A 21,698-nucleotide genomic window follows, 5' to 3' on the forward strand; every position below is an offset into this window, starting at 1 on the left:
ACCCTGGGTGGAGGCTTCTGATGTCCCTGCCACTGTTCATCCCAGCCTGAAGGGTGCTGCAGTCTGAGTTGGCATTGTATTCTAGAACCTAATTGTCCCCAGTCCAGGGTGTTTGTTCAACCCCATCACAAGGTGGGCAGGGTGAGGTGTCCCGATGAGTGGGGGGGGTCTGTTACCAGTTGTCCCTCCTCATTTCTCAGGTCTCGCCCTCCTCCAGGGAGGGGCTACAGGGGGGAGGGCTCCCTGGAGGGGGCTGCGCAAAGCCCTGCGCTGGTCCTCAGTCTGACGGTGCCAGAGGAGCCCCGACTGCAGGTGGCTTCAGAACATACACGGTGGAGGAGGAAGGGCAGGGACAGCAGGACCAACCTTGCTGCCTTGGTCAGGAGCAGCTCTGTGGCTGCTTCCTTCCGTTGGTGTCCCCAACGGGAGTTCCCATGACCCTCGGGGCAAAGCAAGACCAAGTTCCCAGCAGCTGTGAGGGGGAGAGTGGACCTTCCCCTGGCAGAGCCCCTGCAAGGTGGTCAGGCGCTGGGGTCCAGGACACGGGTCAGAGCTCTCTGTCCAGGTTTGCTGGAAACACCGAGATGCCCTTAGGACTCCTGTAGGGGCCTGATCACACACACCTGGCGCTGATCCCAGCCCCGCTGCTCCCTGGCTGTGTGCCCTGTGCTGAGACCACCTTGCTCCTGGTGGAGCAAGTCACGTTGGGAGTAATGGCGTCAATGACCTGTTGTCATTTCTTGAAACAAGTTTCCAAGGGCTAAAAATAAAACACATGTCAAAGAGTTGTCAGTGGCTGAAGAGTGACATTTCTAGTGGCAGTTCAGGTGAGCTCCACCATGTTCATGTGAGGTGTATGCACACGGCACCCCCCGGTGTCGGCGTGACTCCCAGAGCCCCCATCATGCTCCAGTCCTAGGACACCGAGTCCCTTACGACCCATGCGCGTCCTCCTGCGTGCTCTGGTCACCTCTGGGGTTCTCACAAACCTGCCAGAGTGCTGAGGACACCGTCACCCTGCGTAGTGAGGGACTGACGACGAGGAGGGCCAGCCCTTGCTCAGTGTGGACAGAACTGTTTCCCCAGGTGACTTTGATGTGTGGTTGAATCCACAGGTGGCCGCGCCGTGAGCACAGGGGCAGCCGTGGTCTCTGCTGTGCCCGTGCTTTTCCTTCCCTGCGATCCTTGTGGCCAGGAAAGGAGCCACGCGCAGGGACCAGCCCTCTGCCTGGGAGGAGCTGCGGCCTCTGCGCCTGTGAGTGCCAGCTCCTTAGGCCCACATCACCTCCTCTCCCTAGGGTCCCTCCTGCCACTGCAGGTGGTGGAGGAGGCTCCTGCCTCAAACTAGGATAAACTCGCACTGTCCTCTGCTGGGGTTTCACTCCTGTTTCCATGCTGGCCCCTCGGGCACGCCCCACAGCAAACTTGGCTGCACTTCCTGCCTTTCCTGGCGGGGGCGCTCAGGAGCAGCCTTGCTCTTCCTTTTGCTAATGGAGCCTCTGGAACTTGGAAGTCCCCAGTCTCGAACTTGGTGAAATCACAACCTGTTACAGTGTTACTGGCGCAAGTCAGAGTCCAGAGCCATCTCATGGCCTCCAAGCAAGCCGTGCTTCCTAAGAATGTCCTTGGCAACCCCTTGCCCGGGGCTGAATGTCAGCCACCCAGCCACCCAGCCAGCCCAGGGTCCCAGTCTTAACTTCACAAACCTCCCTTCTCACCCAATTCCACAGGCTGCTTTGGATACAAAATGCATCTGTTTCTTAGAAAGCAGGACAGCAGGCAGCCAGGGCTTCCCGTGAAGGCCCACCCCAAAGCTGAGTCCTGACCACAAAGGGTGTGCTGAAGTGCGAGGACCGCAGAGGCCCCCCTGGGCTGTCCTGAGGCAGGCCTGTGCCTGAGTGGGCCAGCTGCCCCGTGAGCCTGCCGCAAGCACATCCTCCAGCCCCGTGCAGCCCCCAGAATGCCAACCCAGTCACTGTCCCGACCCACAGAAATGGAGGGGTAATACAGGCCCTTGAAGCCCCTGTTGTAACGTGGCACAGCAGGACAAGGACACTCATGCACACCTGTCTCCACACACCTGTCCAGGTTCCAGTTGTAGGGCAGGGACCGCCCCCCGCCCCCTAGCCACGCTGCTCATCACCCTGGGCTCAGAGCTTCAGTTGGGATCCCAGCTACCTGCGGTTCCTCCTCGCAGACCCGGGCTGGACAGCCACAAATTGTGAGCTCGCCCGTCTTCCACAGGTCCCTGACAGATGGCCAGCTGGTCCCCCTTGCCTCCCTCTGGGACCTGCCTGGTGGCTTTCCACTCACCACCCTCCTCAGAGTGGGCTTCCTCCCAGGGTGGCTCCCAGAGGCCCAGCTGTCTCCTGCTGCCAGTTAACTGGGCCTGCCATGCCCAGCTTCTTGGGGACAGGTGCCTGCGGCCTGCCGGGAGCCCTGGGCCAGGCTGGCGTGGCAAAGGGATGCTGGGGGAGAATCCTTCCCTGGTCCTAGGGTGCCCCTTCTGGAAGGGTGGGAGCAGGAAGGAAGGGCACCCCCTCACACCAGTGCTGATTTAGTAGCCTGGGAGTGGCCCCCAGGTGTCAAGCCCACAGTATGAGACGGGCCCACGGTGCCTCCTGTGTGGTAACCCTTTGTCTCCCCGTTGCCAACAGAGCCTCAGGCAGGCGGCCTGTGGGTATGGAGAGGCCCCTGCAGCCCACCCTCCTGGGGTTGAGGTCCCAGCACAGGCAGCCACGGAGCCTCTGCCCTGTGCCCAGAGCCCCAGAGGTCAGGGAGCTGCAGCGTTATCGCCAAGGCTAGGTAACAGTGGCTTAGAAGTGGCAGGAAAAAGAATGTCCAACCCCCAGCTTCCTGTCCAATGTATCAGGCATCTGGGGCTCTGAGCGACAGCCACAGGCCCTCGCCCTCAAAATGAGTGAGACGCCCCTGAGCAGAGGCCCCGGGGGCCACACAGCATGTTCCTGCAGCAGGAGCACCGCCCGCCCGTCCGCCCTCCCTCCCGTGGTAGCGGGGCAGGTGGCCTGTGTGGGACGGTCCACGCTGGCTTTGCTGGCCTCACAATCTAGAATGCTGCTGTATAGCCTGCAGAAGCCATGGGAGGGGAGGGAGCAGGAGGCTCTGTTGGGGTCAGTCCCTGCAGGGTTCCTGCCCTTGTGCACTGTGGGACTCAAGTTCCTGGGAGAGATTAATAGTGGCCTCGGATTCCCACTGGGAAAGGCCCTTTGTTCCCTAGGGAAACACTGGCACCTAGTCAAGCTGCCTCTTCCCCCGGAGGAAGCATCTAGGCATCCAGTGCTCCTGCCACCACCACAGTGACAGACAGTGACAGTGTGGTAGCTAAAGGAGACTGGGATTTTTTGTTTGTTTGTTTGTTTGTACCAGGATTGAACCCAGGAGTGCTTGACCCCTGAGCCACATCCCCGGCCCTTTTTACTTTTTATTTAGAGACAGGGTTTCAGCAAGTTCCTTAGGGCCTCGCTAAGTTGTGAGGCTGGCCTCAAAATTTATCCTTCTGCCTCAACCTCCCAAGCTGCTGGGATTACAGGTGTGCACCGTGGTGCCCAGCGAGACTGGGATCCTTGTTGAAGTCACCCTCGCTGGTGTTTCTCTTGGTGGAGGTTGGCAGGAAGCCCACAGCCACTGGAGGCTGGGAAAGGTAAGGAATGGACCCTGGAGCCCGCAGAGGGTGGATATGTGACTATGAACACGTGGAATGAGGTCCAGTGAGACCGATCTTGGATGTCCAGCCTCCAGAACCGTGACAATGAATCTCGTTTGCTTTAAGATACTGAGATCATTTGTTACAGCAGCCAAGGAAACTAATACACCCGCCTGCAAATGCAGTACTGGTGCTGGTGATTCCAGGCACCCTGTCCTTCCAGAGGGCAGTGCGGGGAGTGGGAGAGGTGGCCCCCACGAAGGGCCATGCAGGCCTGCAAGGTCTGGGCCAGGAGGAGACTTTAAGCAGGGGTGGCTTGGTGTGGTTTCAGCAGAAGGGACGCTGGCTCCTGAGAGAGAAGCAGGGCGAGAGGCAGCCCTTCCCCCCTGTCCCGCCGTCCTGGTGGCTGGGAGGAGCACTCCCAGGCAAAGGCCTGGGTCCTGGCCAGAGCCCTGTGGGCAGGTGGCAGGTACAGATTGGAGGCGCTTCCTTCACTCGAGGTCTGCAGAGCTGCTGCCAGGGGCTGTCCCTCCTGGAGCACGCAGGCTTTGGTGTCCCAGAGCTGGGTCCAAATCACAGCTCCGCACCTTACTGCCGTGGAAATCAGGGTCGGTCACTTTATTTCTCTGACCCTTGGTGTCCTCTTTGATAAAACAAGGGGCTTGGTTTCTTGTGGACCCTCAGCAGAGGAGTGTCAGGAGTGTCCTGAGAAGGCAGACCACCGCCCCCACCCAGTGTCAGGCAGACGTCCAGAACCTGGTGTGCAGCCCTCTCTCAGTCTCCACGGGTAACTGGTTCCAAGACCCCAGTGGATACCAAAACCCAGGGACATGCAAGTCACTTCTGGCACAGGGGTCACACAGCCCCCTGTGTGCTTCAAGCCATCTCTAACTTACAACAACTAACGCAGTGTCAATGGTGGGTGAATGGTTGTGGCCTGTGTTGTTTAAACAATGACAAGAAGTCAGTACAATTTTTTTCCAGAATAGTTTTGACCCAGGTCGGTTGAATCTGACAAGGAACCTGTGGACAGAGGCTTGGATCACTGGCTTCTCATTCCAGCTTCTGCCGGCCACAGGGCCCTGTTCACAGTGACTGCTCACGCTGAGCCTGGCTTCCTCGTGTGTTAAGGGTGTGTGACTGTCCCTGTCCGGGCCACAAGGATCTAATGGCACGATGCAGAAGGACCCTCATGGGGCGTGCTCTCTGTGCTTGGAGAAAGCACTCTATGAACCTGGGGTGGTTCAAATACGGGGCGTGGGGAGCAGGAGGCAGGGCGGGGAGGCAGGGAAGAGGACCGATAGGACACCTGGGAAGGAGGCAGAAGTCCCCAATCCTCCTCTCCTGCCACCTAATGCCATAGTCTGCTTGGGGGTTGTCATGCCTTCTGTCAGCACCTCTGTAACGCGTGGCCTTATTCTGTCCTGTTCCTGCATTTACATCTGTCAGCAAGTCAGCGAGGAGGCCAATGTTAGGGAAGGCTGCAGAGCGGGCGAGATGGTCCTGAGGACAGCACTTTGGACTTGGCTTGGGCTCTTCCTCTTTGTGTCTAACACACACACGTGCAGCCACTCCCGTCCTCCCAGAACCTGCCTGATCGTTGTTCTCACGCTGCGCCTCTGAGAGCAGGCGCCAGGCCCCACAGACGAGGCGTGCAGTGGAGGAGGACGTCTTGGTGGCTACGGATAGGAACCATAACTCAAGCTTGGCTTAAGAATAAAAAGGGAGCCAGGTGTGGTGGCGCACGCCTGCCATCCCAGCGGCTCAGGAGGCTGAGGCAGGAGGATCAAGAGTTCAAACCAGCCTCAGCCATGGTGAGGCCCTCAGCAACTCAGTGAGACCCTGTCTCTAAATACAAAATAGGGCTGGGGGTGGGGCTCAGCGGTCGAGTGCCCCTGAGTTCAATTCCTGGTATCCTCCCCCTCAAAAAAAACACAGCTGTCCCTTTAGAAGCTGGGTTCAGGTGCCCAGGGCCACATGGGGACAGAGCCGATGCCGCTCTCCAGCCAGCTTGTTTCCAAGACCTTCCCATCCTGGCCCCTCAGAGCAGAGCCCCTCAGCCCCAGCTGCACGTTAGAACACGACAGGAAACGAGTCACAGGGCAGCCTGCTGCGGGGGCCACCCTGAAGAGGCCCCTAGTTTCAATCCCTGGTATCCCCCCCAGGGAAGGTGCCCTGGCACGCGGGGCGGTGGGGGGCACCAGTGTGTCTCAAAGCTCCCGGTGGCTTCCTGTGCAGCAGTGTCCAGAGCCAGGCCACAGGGCCACCCTGCCTCTCCCCTGCTCCATGTTGTAGGCACTCGATGCCATTAGTCTGCTCAGCGGCACCAAACACGGAGGATGTAGGTGACTCTGGGGAATGACAAACAGGCACCTCTGGGAGAAGAGTTCAGGGCCCACTGGGTCGGGGGGCCTCGGTGACCTTGCGTGGACAAGGGGCTGGTCCTGCCCGACCGCAGGGTCTGAAGGGCGTTCCCAGGCTGCTGCTGTCCTGGGAGGTGGGGTCCCCTCTGCAGGGGCAGCCAGGCCCCCTCCCCACCCCGGTGTCCCCACAAAACACGGAGGTCACCTTAGCAGCTGCAACTGGCTGCACACACATGGGAGGTGCGAGCACCAGGGCCCCAGGTGGCGGGCACACCTCCCTTCTGCTTGCTGTGGCACCCAGGGACTCTTGTGGCTGGAGCTGGGCTTGAGTGCGGAACACCTGGTGGTCGGGCAGCTCCCGGGGCTCCTGCCCACCAGTCCCTGCTGCCTGCTTTAGGACACACGGGCTATTTCTCTACCAGGTGTCCTTGGTACTGCAGGGAGGAACCAGTGCTGGCCCTTTAAGGGCAGGTACTGTCTCTCCAGGGGGCAGACTGGGTTAAGTGACTTGCCAGGTGACAGGGAGTGCCTCCTGCCACCCAGCCCTGATGCCCAGCTGGGCTGAAGCCAGCGTCCCTGTGCCCTGCCCAGGTGACAGCTGTCGCTCTTGGCGTTCTGGAGATGGGCTTCCCCACCCCTGATCTTGGAAGGACCGTTGCTTCGGCCACTCTGTCCGCCCGCTGGGGCAGTCCCCCCACCTCTGTGACATGATTCAATAACCAGGGGCACAAATTCCCGGGGCACCCATCCCTTGGGCTCACGCCAACCTCCTCTTCCTCCCCACAGACGACATCACCACGTCACTCTGGTTTTCAGCAAGATCCTTTATTTATCTCTGTCCCCAACCATGACAGGGGGCCGGGCAGCCAGGTGTCCGTGTGGCTGTTGGTTTGTAAACTGGAGCAGAAAGGTCGGCTCGTGTGGGGTCATGCACCTCGGCGATTCTCTGACGAGACACGTGACGGGCACGGGGATTCCAGGTGACAACCCTGCCTCCTGTGTTCCCCTCGCCCGCCACAGACGTGTCCTCTTCACACACAGCCAGTGACACCCGGCACTTCAGATCCCGGCTTCTCGCACAGGGCCCCTCCTGGGGACCTCGGTTCATATTAGGACACCAACAGGCCCCGCGCCAGAGCCGTGTGCCCCATCCTGCTGCTGTGCTGCGTGGACCTCCACTGCCCCGGGACATTATCCCCACAAGGTCCCTCTCGTGTGGCTCCCCTCGGCTCTCAGCTAAGGGAAGCTGTTTCACCGGGGCCTCTCCTACGGGCGGACATGTCTTCACAGGAGGCCACCCAGTTGGTGCAGTGGCCCTGGGTATTGGGGTCTGCAGGCCTCCCTGCGCCCTCACCCACGCTGGCCCCGGTCACCTTTGTTGGGCGCGCAGCCTCGCGGGACGGCAAGGCACACAGCGGCCCCCCGCGGCCGCTGGAACCTTCACGAACAAAGAGGGAGAAAATCACGGGAACAGACTCCAGGTCAAAAGGGACGCTTTGGTCAGAGCTGGCACTGCCATCCTCGGGGACAGCCCTGCTGGGAGTCGGGTGGCGAGCCTCCCCCCCAGGCAGCCTGGCCCTGCCCTGGACCACCCCGGACTCCAGACGCTGAGGGGCTGTGCCCGGCCTGGCCTGGCAGTGGGCGTCTGTGGGCAGTGAGGTGAGTGGCCGCTGCTGGCCCGGGAGCCCGGCCCGGCTCTGGAGGACCCTGGCCTTGGCTCTGGAGGAAGCCACCAGTGGAGGGCCGGTCCCTGCAGGGAACTGACGGCTTTGGGCAAGAGGACAGTGGCCACAGTTCCCCGACCCTGGACGCCACCCCTGGGGAGATCTGCAGGCCCGCTCCCTGCCACTAGAGCCAGCCAGGAGCGGAGACCTCAGACTGTCTCCTGCCCTGGGCGGCCGAAGGATCCTCCGTGTGCCAGCAAAGGGGCCACGTGGCTGGCTGGCTGGCAGGCGTCTGCTTTGCCTAGAGGTGACCACGAGCAGCTTCGTGTCCGACAGCCGGACGGTGGCCGTTTGGTTACTCTGTTTGAAAACATGAAGAAACCAAGGGGCGACGCGACAGACGGACTCAAAGAGGCACCGCGTCCCTGGTCACGGGCCCAGGGGACACGCTAGCTGGCCAGAAAGGAATCTCAGAAGCGACAATTGGAAGGAAGGAGGAGAAAAGAAACCTAAGGAAACACAAGCTGCAGGGCTCCATTTACAGTGACCACGCGGCAGAGGGACCGCGCCCTCCAAGATCCCAGGGCGCTTCCCGGGAGGCAGGTGCTGAGCGTGGCCTGTGGCCGGGCAGGCGCACTGTCCCGGGTCCGCCCAGGTGTGCCCCGGCCCCCCTGGCCGCTCCAGCGGGGAAGTGTCCTCATCGCCCAGGAGCAAAGATGAAGTCAAGGGCCTGCCGCTCGGCCGCCGCCACGTTCGGATGCCACAAGTCCACCATGAAGACCACCCGGGGGCCATCCTCTGCCGACCCTGTGGGGAGGGGGACAAAGGAGAGGTTGGTGGCCCGTGGCCAGGACCCAGGTGTGGCAGGACCTGACCCTGCATGCTCTGGGCTGGGGACCTGTGCTGTCCCTGGCCTGGCTCACAACACCTCCCTCCTCTGATCCTCAGGCTCACGAGGCTCTGAGCAGGTGGACTGCAGGGCAGCTGGCCAGGCGGGGACAGGCGCTGTTCTTAAGCAGTGGAACCACTGGCTACAACACTGTCCCCTCTGTCCAAAGCCACACCGAGAGCAAGCCCAGACCTGAGCTCGGACTTAGGTAATAACGCGTCCAGATCTGCTGGGGACGCTGTGGCTGTGGGCAGCTGGGGGCCGGGATGCGAAGGAGCATGTTTGGTACTTTCTGCTCAGTTTTCTTCTGGAAACCGAAAACTTAGGGCGCTCTGGTGCCTGCCTGTCACAGTGGTTCAGGAGGCTGAGGCAGGAGGATCGCGAGTTCAAAGCCGGCCTCAGCAAAAGGGAGGCCCTAAGCAACTCAGTGAGACCCTGTCTCTAAATAAAACACAGAACAGGGCTGGGGCTGGGGCTCTGTGGTCGAGGGCCCTGAGTTCAATCCCTGGTACCATTTTCTGGTCACGGAGCCCGAGGGACGCACTAGGTGGCCAGAAAGGAATCTCAGAGGCAAATGACTGAAAGGAAGAAAGAAAAAAGAAATCTAAGGAAATACAAGCTGAAGGTCTTCCACTTACAGTGACCACAGGGAGAGGGACCTGCCGCCTTCTGAGATCCAGGGACGCTTCCCATGCACGCGGCAAAAAAATAAAATCTGTTAAAAACAAAACGACGACGTGGGGGGACCCACCTTCGTGGAACGCGGTGTGCAGGAAGGAGTCGTCGAAGAGCAGGCAGCGGCCCTCGGCCCAGCACTGGGGCTCGCCCCCCACCACCAGCTCACAGCCACTCGGAGTCTTGAGCCCTTGTGGGGAAAACAGAGAGTGAAAGCCAGCCAGACCACCGTCCACAGCTGTCACCACAGTCCTGTCCCCTGGGCTTTCTAGTTGCAACGAACCGCCTACGGCCTACGAGGGGCTCGCCTCTTTGAATTCCACCTTCTAACCCATTCTGAGGCCCAGGGTGGAGGCTCTGTGTGGTTCCTGGCCTCCTCCTGCAACCCGGAGGCCACCCTAAGGAAGTGGTGGGCCTCAGGAGGGCACGGGTGGGCACCCTCACAAGGAGCCAGGTGCTGGAGACATCGGTGAGGCCGAGCCAGGGCCATCCCTTGGGGACACCGCTGGCCTTCACGTCCCCATTCCCAGCCTCAGCAGAGACACTTGGCTGCTGCCACCATCTCGGCAGCCACAGAGAAAGGCACTGTCTCAGCTGCCTGATGGCTTCCTCAGGGCGTGGGTCAGCCTGGAAGGGCTTGGGAGGAAGCCCTGAGAGGGGGCGGGTCAGTGGTGGCTCCATCTGTCTTCAGTGATGCACTGGGCTAAGGGTGACCCTGAGCAAGTCAGCATGCCCTCTGGATCCAGGGTCCTTATGACAAAAACACTCTCTCTTTCTCTCTGGCAACTGGAATATTTTTATGTACTCTTTAAGCCAAAGTGGATGGCTCTTGGAGGAGACCACATGGAGGTGTAGGAAGGACAGACGACATGGGACAGATGATGAGCTGAGACCTGTCTGTGCTGTGTGACTCTGGGCCAGCCACTCAACCTCTCTGAGCCTCACCATCCTCATCTGTGAAAAGGGGACATTAGTATATGTACCTTCCAAGGCTGCTATGCAACCTTGTCACCAGTAACTGAAGGTCACTGCGCAGGTCTGTGCCACATAAACACTGCGCAGAGACCACCGTATCACTCTGGGAGTAACGGAGCGGTGACTGGATCTGCTGAAAAGTCACTATTTGGCCCTTGCTGGGGCCGATCTGTTTTGAACCCAAGAAGAGTAGCTACTGGACACTTTGATAAGACGACAGTCACAGGTCACGAGCAGCTACACGGAGGTCTCTGCTCACGGCTGTGGTCTCCATGTTCAAACTGCCAACACTCTGTCTCCGGACGGTGCTCAGCGGCTCAGCTGGGGTCACTCTGCTGCTTGCGAAGGCTTTGGGACGAGGGAACTCTCTGCAGGGCCAGTCCACCCAGGGGTTCGGAAGGAGGCTCCCCTCTCCCTGGGCCCCTCCAGGACTCACTGCTGCTGCGTCGGGGCAGCGGGTGCGGCTGGCTGGCTGACCGCGGCCTTCCCTGTCCTCACTCCCTGCCTTCTGCTCCAGCCTGGCGCAGCCCGGCCTCCTGCCCTCCGCCCATCAACCAGCCTGGGGGGCACAAACGAGGAAGACTCCCCCCAGAGCATTTGGGAGGCCCTTGGGGGACAGACGGGCCCCGCATGGCCTTGGACAGTCCCGCCCGTCCCAGGATCCTCGGTGGCCTAGAGTTTGCTCCTTTGTCCCACCAACCCTGACGGAAGCAGGGAGACACCGGGGGACTGTCCCCACAGCAGCCCCTGCTTCAGGGGGCTGGTGGCCAGCAACTGGGAGGGGGCAGGAAACACAGGCTGGGACTCTGGCCCTTCCGCTGGATGGCTGGGCACCGTCCACACCCACAGTGACAGCGAGGGCCTCCCTGTGCCCGGGGTGGCTGTGCACACTCTGGTCTTCTCATGTGACTTTTGGACATCTGCCTGGTGAGTCGGGGTCTAGAGCTGCTCCCTGAGTGGGCATCAGTACAGGGGCCTGTCACAGCCTGCCCCACAAGGGGTGACGGCGGGCCCGGAGTGGTCAGCATGGAGCGACAGCCCAGAGGGAGCTCACGGCAGGGCCCAGCACTCCACAGAGCACCGTGGGACAGCTGGAGGCTCCCTGGTGTGGAGGGACAGGGACGAGGAGGCGGGGGAGGGAGCAGAGGCCCAGGACTGCGTGCTTCCTTCCCTTCAGCTGGGACAGTGGGCACAGGTGTGGCCGCAGGAGGGGACCCGCAGGAGGGGACCCGCTCGGCCAACACACAAGGTCACGGGGTGCACTTCAACGTGGGCCTGGTTGCGTGAGAAGCACGCGGAGGAACCTGGCCGTGGAGGTGGCCTTGGCCCTGGGGACCCAGCCACATCTTGTGCGGGGACAGGAGGACCCCCTTTTGTTGCAAGTACTAGCTGGGCCCAGGAGGGCCATGCCAGGGCCTGAGGTCCTGTTCTACACTGATGTCCACTGTGCGGGGCGGGGAGGCGCTGGTACACGGGGGTGGGGCGGTGGTGATGGGGACTTCTTTGCTACCCGTCCCTGGTGGCGGCATCAGCCTGGCACTTTATCACATCTGCCCGCAGCGCCTCTGCCTGCCCTTCCCCCCGCGGCCCTGGGTCCCATCCCCAGCACCCCTCAACAGCCCGATGCCCAGCTGGCCTGAGGCCTCTGGCTGCCTGGCCCACCGCTCACCTGGCCATGGCGACCCGAGCCCCAGGGAGGGTTGCGCCCGCACTCCGCCTGGCAGGCCCCCTCCGCCCTTGGGTCAGGTCCCCCCCACCCCGCGCCTGCCCAGAGCCTGTCTGCAGCGCCAGCTCAGCTCGGAGCGCCTGGAGCCCTGCCCAGTGGTTCACTGACCACGTCGTCCCTTGGCTTAGCGTCATGCCACACAGATGACCTGCCTGGCCCCTCCTGCCAAGGTGTGTGCCCGCTGCTCTAGGGTAGCCCTGAAGGGAGGTGGCTCCGCCCAGCACAGAGGGCCAACAGGCTCAGCCCCGGGCCTGCCCAAGGGCACCGGGAAGGGGGCCAGGCCTGGGTTCATATCTGCTTGTTCCCTAAGCCATTCATCAGCCATGTCCCAAGGGCAGTGACCACGTCTTGCAGGTCACTTCTCACACCCTCCAACACCAGGTTGACCATGACGGCTACCACCTAGCATTTAGCCACGTGTGCCAGGCACCGTCCCAGTGACCAAGCAGGATGTCACTCCTTCAATCCTCTCGGCCATCCTGGGAGGTAAGTCCAACTTCTCCATTTTGCAGGGGGGATTCTGGGGCCCAAGAAGACCCAGTCTCACAGCTGACCGTGACTTGAGAATGGCTCAGGAGCTCCCCTGCCCGGCCCTGGCTCTTGAAATCCCCACCACGTCCAGGGCTCTGTCTAGACCTTTCTTCTCTGGAGTTTAGGAGCAGCGTCTTCTAGAGTGAGTGCCCACCCATGGGTGGGGAAGTAGGGCTGCTGCAGGGGGTTCCCCAAGGCAGCTCCAGCGTGGTCCCCTGCAGAGCACACTCAGGAAACCCCACTCCTCTTTTCCTTGTCCCCTCTGAAGCCCAAGCCATGTGGTCCCTTCCTAAAGCTACTGCTGTCCATCTCGGCTTGCTCCAGCCTGGGAGGCTAGCAACTGATCCATGGCCCCAGAGCCAGCCTCTGTCACAGTCCACCGGGAACATGGCATCCTGGGGACTGAGACCCCCGCTCACCAAGCTGTGGTTAGGCCTGCCTTGATGGCAGAGGCTCTGTGATACACATCCCTGGCCGGGCGTCAGGCTGGCTCTGCAGAGAACCGTCATTTGACCTCCACTTTCTACCTGAGGAAGCCGAGGCTCAGAGAGGTGCAATATGCAGCCAGCTCATGGGACGGCCGCAGTGCAGGTGGCCTGCCCCAGACCCTGCCCCACTGCTGAACACACACACTTCCACCTCCCAGGACTCCCCACCAGGCCTCACATCCTCCTTGATGATCAGGAAGCACCAACGTACCTTTCACGGGCTCTTAAAGCCACTAGGAACCTCAAGGGTCTTTATGACAGCTTTTGGCTCTAGAGCTATGTTGGCTGAGACAGTAGCCACTGGCCAAATGTGGCCATTAAAACTGAAATCAAGCCAGGCATGGTGATGCACACCTGCAATCCCAGCCACTCGGCGGGGGGGGGGGGGGGGGGGGCTGGGGCAGGAGGATCGCAGGTTCAAGGTCAGCCTCAGCAACTTAGCAAGACCCTGACTCAAAATAAAAAATAAAAAGGGATGAGGGTGTGGCTTAGTGGTAGAGCACCCTTGGTTCAGTTCCCAGAACCTCAAAACCAAAAAAAATTAAAAATTGAACCTTTCGGTTACTCCAGCCGTGTTCAAGCACTTGGGGCGAAGGTGGTTAGGACCTAGTATTGGACAATGAAGATGGAGAACGTTTTCCTCACTGCAAAAAGTTCTGGCCAGAGCGCCCCTCAGACATTGGCTTAGGGCATATGTTAGAGTGTGTGTTAAGCATATCTGAGGCCCTGAGTCCACTTCCAGAACCATAAATAATAATAATAATTAGGTTTATACTAGACCCGGTGCAGCTTTACACACCTGTAATCCCAGCCACATGGGAGGCTGAGACAGGAGGATCACAATTTCAAAACCAGCCTTAGCAACTAGCAAGGCCCTAAGCAACTTAGAGACCCTGTCTCAAAAATTAAAAAGGGGTGGGGATGCGGCTCAGTGGTTAAGCACCTCTAGGCTCAATCCTCCCTACCGCCCCCCGCCAAAAAAAACCAAGAACAAAACCCTAGGTTCACAGTGACGTCAAATTCCTTCCAGGACTCAGCTGGTGCTGTCCCAACTACTAACACAAGATCATCCACCTCTGGTAAAAGCACCGCGAACCGAACACACGTCTGGCTCTCTGAGCTCTTACGGTGTTTCCTTTCTCCGACGGCAGAGGCGCGGTACTACACGCGTGCACGCCGCGGACCCCTGTCCCCGCCACCTACCTAAGTGGCACCGGATGCGGATGTTCGTGGGTCCGTAGTGCTCCGTGATCACAGTCCCGGGGCTCAGCACGGAGATGCACGCATTTCCAAAAACATTGTTCCCAATACAGGTCCGAAGGCTTCCGAGCAAGCGGTACGTCCGTGGGCACTTCCTGCAGTTCCTGGGGACGCAAACCCCCTGATTGACCAAGTAAAAGGTGAGCCACTCCCCGCTGGGGGTGCTGTTGAGCTTCCAGCCCTGCGGGAGGCTGCAGTTCGAGAAGGCCTTGTAGAGGGCCTCGAACTCGCACAGGACGGTCTGGAAGTTCCGCTCGAGCAGCTCCACGTCGTGCTTCTGCGCGTCCCGGGAGAAGTAGGGCGAGGTGGGCAGGTCGGGCAGGAAGAAGACCTCGGGCTTCTGGATGGAGGGCCGGCTGCTGAGGTAGCGGCCCTGCTCGCGGATGCCCTTGTGGATGCGGCCCATGCCGGACCACGAGTAGCGCTTGGCGTACTCCTGCAGGTTGTGGTAGAGCTTCTGGTTGAGGCCCTCGTGGGTGCAGCGCACGCACTCGGGCGCCTGGCAGTAGGCGAAGCCATTCTGCAGCCCGTGCGCCTCGGCGCCCTGCATGAGCGCGTTCACCGACACGTAGGGCCGGGGCTGCTCCCTGCCCACGTGGTAACAGTACCACACGAACAGGACCAGCAGGCAGGCCACGGTGACCACGGCCGTGCTGTCGCAGTCCCGCACCGATTGGATGCCGGTGGCCACGCAGTCCCTGAGGCCGTCCAGTGACCAGCCCCAGGCTACCAGCCACTCGAGCGACATCTTGGGGGACTTGTTACTGGGGGTGTGAAGCCAGATCAGACGTTCAGTCCTCTGGGGTCCCAGGGGCACCCACACCATGCAGATTAGCGTGGGCGAGAAGGAGCCGCTGGGGCTGAGGAGGGCATGGCCGCCACTGTTCCTCGCAGCCTGCCACGGGTGACATCGATGAATGCTGAGGCTGGCCAGCTGGACCTGCCACTCCACTCCCAGCGAAAGTCACTGCAGCAGGGTGGCAGGAGGTGGTCTACATCACACTAGCAAGCTCCAGGTCTCTGCCAGAAGACTTTTTTTCTAAAATCCAAACCTGGAATGAAAGAAAGAGAACACAGCATAAATGTTAAACATTAAAGACTCTTCAAGTGTAAAGCTCTGGGTCATTTTGTAAGGCCCCTGATGGTAGGGGACACTTGGCAGTCTTGTATACCCTACCCTCATTTTACCCGCACCCCCCCATTTCCCAAAAGACCAGCCGTTGCTCCTCTACATCCATCAGGGATGGCTTGGTAACTCTGTGACACCCTAGGAGGTGCTACTGTCCCCATTTTAGAGATGAGAAAACTGAGGCCCAGAGAGGTCAAACAGCTCACCCAAGTCACACAGCCACAGCCTGGATACAAACTCCATGTGCCTTCTAAGCCTACGTGTGTCCATCTTACTTCTTTTATTCCCCTTTCATTACTGCCTTTAAGGGAAAAGGAAGCTGGTTTCAAAAGTACCTCCTCAATGACAAAGGGTCTGTCTGAGTGGTTAGCCTTTCTCTTCCCAAGCACATCACCATTCTTACTGAATCTGGCTGCCCTCAGTCCAGGGTTCGGCTAATACCGACTTGGGAAAGGAAGTGGGTGCCCCGGGGTCACAACTGAGGCCGACACGGGGCTTCTTCTGCTTTCCAGCTTGGAGACAAGGCTCGAGCTCACCCACATGGTCAGTGAGCAATGGGGTGGCGTGGAAGTAGGAGCCCTCCAGGCCTGTGACTCAGTTTCCTGCACTTTCCCAAACAGGAAGCTGTGGTTTGCCACTCATCCTGCCTACAGTTGGGCCAGTGGCCAACACCACGGTTATCCAGAAACCCAAGGGCAGGATCACGGCCCCGGTGCCCAGCGGCGCGACCCTCTCAGACCTGGGCTGCGTGTCTGCGAATCCCTTTCTCTGCCTCGCTTTTTCTGAGCAGCTGGGAACAGCAGCGCTCTGTTCCTCAACAAGCCTCTACCTCTCCTCACCTGGGGACGTCACTTAGTGTTTTCCCCTTCTCTCCTGGGAATATAGGAAGACAGCTGAACAAATGGGGAGATGTGACCCTCCCCTTTCCCTGGGGACACACTTGGCCTGGATAACTTTTGCTGCTCAGCAGAGAAGTTATGAGCCCAAACTGGAGACGGGCAGGGTCAAGTGTCGATGCCAACCCTAGGCAGGTCACGGCCCTCGCCAAGTCTCAGCTTCTGTAACCAACAAATGGGGCTCACATTCCTCTCTCTGGATGAAGGTGCACACAAAGTACTTATGACTGTGTCGCTGGGAACACCCAATAAGTGCTGGTGACTGCCAGGAGGGGCGGCACCCCCTAGGGCTGGCCAGCCAACCAGAGGAGGGTGGTGAAAGGTGGACTCCACTGGATCCCAACAGCTCAATGTGAACCCCCGGCGCTCTTCAGACCCAAATCGCAAGTGATTTTTCTGTCCCCAGGCTTGCTAAGGGAAACCTTAGGTGCTCATTAACTGCCTACTGGCTTCTTCCCAGTTTTGGTTGAATAAAGAATCACTTGACTATGATGTTTAGTAAGTCAAAAACACACTCTGAATATTCATGGGAATTTTTTTATGTTTCTAGGAAAAATACCAGTGTGGGGAGGTTAGAAGCTACCCTCCCCCCAACATGGTCCCAATTGCTCCTCGGATGCAGAACAGGGAAGGGCTGGGTCCCACTATTGGAGACTCATCCCTCTTGTCTTCTCCTAGACCAGCAGCTCCTTCCTCTCAACCCAGATTAAAGAAAGGTGTCTTGTTTCCAGCCATCCCAGGCAGAACCCCGGGATTCCTGAAATTCAGCGTGAAGCTGTCAGGAGGGAGAGAACTAGTGCTTTTAGGGAAAGGATTCCCCCAACCACTGTGCTGATATCCTAATTGGAATTCTCAAACTCTGTCTCTCAGGAGCAGTTTCTTCCTCGATGCTCTAAGAGTGAGATGGCGATAATTTAACACACCTGTTAAGTGTTAGTTCCCAGCAGCCCTGCGAATCACTCAAGTTCAAGTCCACAAAATGCAGACACAGAGAACTGGGCAGATGATGAGGGACCTCGCCACTGGCCACCCAGCTGCTCCTCCCCCCTCCTCCGGGAAGCCTCATCTGTCAGCCATGCTCCCTCTCCAAGCAGCAGCCAACCAACAGCTGTGAAGACCCGAGGCCCTGAATCCCAGCTTCAGACCCTCCTCAGGAGGCCATGAACCTGAGAGCTGAAGTTTGGACTTTCTATACCTGCCAATCACTTTTAGCCAAAATAGTCTGGCGACCAGAGGTGGATGTACAAGCCCACAGCCTATCCGTGACACTAAAAGAAACCCTCAAACGTGGTCGTTTCTTATGAATTGCTCCAAACATTCAACCCCCCAGCGACAGCCACCACCGCCACAGGAGCACACAGCTCCTTCTCTCAGGGACAACAGTAACTTCCAGCCTTCTACCCACATCTGTTCATTTGCATGTTTCATTTCTGTCCCCACCACGGATGGAAACATCTCAGGGCTCCACACTTTAATAACATGCAAACTCAGACCTTAAATGTCAGTTGGCTCTGGGGAATAGGGTTCAAATTCAAGCCCAATCAGATGTAACTTCTGACAGGATGAACGCCTGCAGACCCTGCCTGACCCAGCTACCCCAGTTTAAATGGCCAGTTCAAGGGGCTGCCCAGTGTTCAAGAGCTTCTGGTCACCTCAGGACCAGGCCACCCTGGACACCCAGAAAGGAGCAGCCCAGCGCTGGGCCAGGAGTGTGATGCATGCAACCCTCGCCACTCCACTCCGGAGCCAGACTGCTGCGCTGGGGCCAGCTCTCCCCGTGGGGCTCTTCCCTCCCGCACTCTCTGGGCCAGCGTTCTCAGCACCCACTGGCCTGGAGAGTGGGAAAGAGGGGCAGGCACAGGATGAGTTAACGCAGATGGTGACCACCAGGAAGTCAGGGGTGAGGGGGATGGGACGGGGAAGGTTAGTATTGCCAGGAAAAGTGGGCGATCGGCTGCGATGAGGGCAGGAGGTTTATGGCGCCTGACAGCTAATGGGACAGGGGAGGTGGGTCACCACGGGGAATGTGGGAAGCGGGTGATGCTGAGGGCTGGGAGAGGCGGAGAGGAGGCGAGGAGCCGGGGTTCCCGGGGGAGGAGGGAGATGGGGGAGGGGACTGCGACCAGGCGGGGAGGAGGAGGGGAGGGGGAGGGGGAGGGGGAGGAGGAGGAGGAGGGTGATGCCCTGTCGGCCGCGATCCCCGTCACGGCGGCGGCTCGGCACGTAGCGAGCGCTGGCCGCAGGGCCCCTGGGCCGAGCCGGGATGCGGGCGAGACGTCCGGGAGCATCCTCGGCGGCAGCGCCAAGCGCGGAGACCGCGAGTCTGACCGCCCGGCCCGCGCCTCCAAGCCCCGACCCGGGGTCGGCCGGGCCGCGCCGCCCTCCCGCCCCGCAGCCCCGGAGACGCCGCTTACCTGCGCCTGGGCGCGCGGGCGGCGGGGGCGGCTGCTGGCACAGGCAACAACGCGGCAGCCCGAGGGCGCTGACACGCGGACACCCCCTGCCCGCGCCGCGGGGCCACCGCCCGGCAGCTGCCCGGCCCACGCCGCCGGAGCCCAGCCGAGCCGAGCCGAGCAGAGCCGGTGCCCCCGCCGGTGCCGACGCCGCGCTGCGCTCCGCGGGGCCGCGAGGACCACAACTCCCACAATGCCGCGCGCGGCGGGCCGCGGGGAGGGGCGCGGGCGGGGCAGGCGGGGCCGGGACCCCGGCACGTGCACCTGCCGCGCCGCGCCCCGGGCGCCCGGGCTTCCCCGGAGGGTCCTTCCCCTGCACACCCAGCCGCGCTGCTTGCCCAGGCCCGGGTGCGCGCCGGCGATCGCGGCGACAGTCATTCATCAGGTCCCCGTGCGCCGTGTCGCCCGCCCTCCGGGCTCTGCCCGTCTCCCTCACCCTCCCGCGGGCTCCCGAGCTCTCCGAGCGCCTCCCTCCTGCCTTCCCTCCTTTGCATTCTCTTTTACTCCCCTCCGCCCCCGCCCCCTTGCCCTGCTTTCCTTTATTGATTGACTCAACATAGACTTCTGAGGCCCCGGCCACCAGGCATGAAATCGCAAATCAAACAGGATCCTCGTCTGATGGAAAACGCGTTAGCCGGGGAACCTCGGTGCCTGGCCCTGAGCTCTGCGCGGCGCTGTTCAGACGGCCCCTGCCCACAGGGAGTCCTGGTCTAGCGGCGAGTAGACAAGGGACCCGCTGTTACAGCTCCAAATCTACAGTCCTCCCCGCTGCGCAGTGCTGGGCAGGGCAGGGTCGGGGCAGACCTAATGGGGAGGGGGCAGGGAGGCCGCTCCGAGAAGCCAGGTTTGAGCCGAGGCCTGTGGGAGAGAATAAGCCAAGAGTGTCTATGGGATGTGGCTTGGGTTCCAGGGGAACAATGCATGGGTGGGTTCTGGGAGCAAGAGTGGGCTGGCCTGCCCACAATCCATCTGTCCCTGTCCTAGAACCGACTGCTTCCATGTCCCCGAATTCATTTCTCTCATGGCCCAGAATCATCCTCATTCTGACCAGGATCCACCTCTCAACCCGGTCCCAGGACCCCCTCGGGTACTTGACTTAAGTATCTACCTCAAAGGGGGGGGGGGGTGGCCTAGAATCCACCCACTTCCTGTCTCAGAATATGAATATGAATTAATATTGTCTTGAAGTCCTGCAATTGTCTTGGACACACACCTCTGTCCTTTCCCAGAACCCATCTCCACCACGTTGCAGAATCTCCTCCATGTCCCAGAACATACCTCATCTCTGTCATCTCTGCCTTTTCACAACTCCAAAGGCAGAAGAACGTTTTTTTTTCTTTCACTCTGCTAAAATAGACCCAAAGGCATAGATTAAAACTATAAAATGCACTCACATTTGCTCAGAATGTGGATCCTCAACACAGGTATGGGACTGAGAAAGGTCAAACAGAATGTCTGTCTTTCCTGTCTGCCCAGAGTGGTTGAACTCGGGGAGGATGGAAAAGTAAATGTCCTGTGGCACATTTAGAAAGTTGCTCAAATTTAGCCTTTTCCTAGGGCACTTAAACATTCAGGCACAGCATCACCATGGTAGACTTGGAAAAGAAAGCTATTTTTCATATAGTGGTAAGTGTGCATTCCATTCCTGGACCATACCATCTGTACTACATTATGAATTAATATTGTCTGTAAATCCTATAATTATCTTTGACCAGTGCAATTATGTTGCTCTGTATTTGCTGAGAGTATTTATTTGTTCCGTGGCAATATGATACACACAGTTTTGCTAACCCTGCTGGCCTTATTATTATTATTTTTTTAATTTGCTGGGAGTTTCAGAAAATGAAAATGACCCAGTCCTCTGTCAAGCTTGGTGACCTTAGTAGGTGAGCTCTGCTGGAACAGGGTGTTCAGGCCTTCCAGAGGGGACTTTTGCATTAAAGCACCAGATAAGATAAATTGTCACTGTGCTAATGGAGGAGCTGAGATGAGGACCAAGTGCTTCTAAATTGCCTGCCTTCAGCTTGACAGCCAGATGCACCCTCCTCCTCTCAGGGTTTCCTCTAGGGCAGTCACTCTCGACCCACTCAGAGGCTGCAAACCTATCATTACACCATCTCAGGCACTGATGGGGGCCACCCAACTGCCATCTCCTGCAGATGGAGTCACTGGGGGCTTGGAGAGAGACTGTGCCTTGCTCCATCAAGGTCACAGCAACTCGCCAGAGTATGTGTGGACTTGAGGAAAGGTCAACCTGTGCATTGAAGGCTCTGGGATAGCCACTTTGGTGAGCGATTTGATAGCATTTGTTAAAATAACAACAAACGTGTATACATTAAGAACCAGCAGTGTCGCTCATTTCTACCTGGAGAAGTTCGAGGGTAGCTGGAGGAATGGTTGTCTTCTCATATGACATAATACAGCCAAGTTATTAGAATGAGGACACGTGTACTTGTGACAACATGGAAAAAAATTCAGAACAAATTACAGATTGACAAAGCAGAATTACACTTGTATGATTTGAACCGTGGAGCACGTACATACATGTGGGTATAGGCATGTTCTATTAAAATTTAAAATGTTACAGTTTATAAATGCAAAGAAAGTCCCTCTTAGGAAGCAAACCAAATTCTATTTTTTTTTGAGTAATTTTTTTGTAGTCATAGATGGACAACATGCCTTTTCTTTATTTATTTTTAAGAGGTGCCGAGGATTAAACCCAGTGCCTCCCCAGGGCTAGGCAAGTGCTCTGCCATTGAGCTACAGCCCCGGCCACCTAGGTTCTTAAGAGTTATAACTTCAAGGAGGGTTAAGGAAGAAAAAAGAGGAATGGTGGATAGGAGAACTGCATTTTCTATAAGGTTTCAATTTGATATTTTCAGAAGCATATAAATGCTCCTGGAACACAATGCCAAAAGGATTTGCATTTGCAAATGTAGAGAAGTAGTTTCACTTTTAAAAAGGAGTATTTATGATATTAAAATG

The 21,698-nt window shown here is 58.8% G+C and overlaps 1 protein-coding gene across 1 annotated transcript; it reads right to left on the reverse strand.

Moving 5' to 3' along the window:
* Positions 1-6,833: 6,833 nt before the first annotated feature.
* On the reverse strand, positions 6,834-18,733 carry Asphd2 (aspartate beta-hydroxylase domain containing 2). Its single transcript, XM_027955871.2, has 4 exons — positions 18,675-18,733; positions 14,179-15,287; positions 9,332-9,445; positions 6,834-8,498 (listed from the first exon to the last, which is right to left on the reverse strand). The coding sequence occupies exons 2-4, from the start codon at positions 15,059-15,061 to the stop codon at positions 8,389-8,391; spliced, it is 1,107 nt and encodes a 368-aa protein (XP_027811672.1). The 5' UTR covers positions 15,062-15,287; positions 18,675-18,733; the 3' UTR covers positions 6,834-8,388.
* Between the last annotated feature and the right edge of the window lie 2,965 nt (positions 18,734-21,698).

Source organism: Marmota flaviventris, chromosome 1, assembly GCF_047511675.1.
Source record: "Marmota flaviventris isolate mMarFla1 chromosome 1, mMarFla1.hap1, whole genome shotgun sequence".
NCBI lineage: Eukaryota > Metazoa > Chordata > Mammalia > Rodentia > Sciuridae > Marmota > Marmota flaviventris.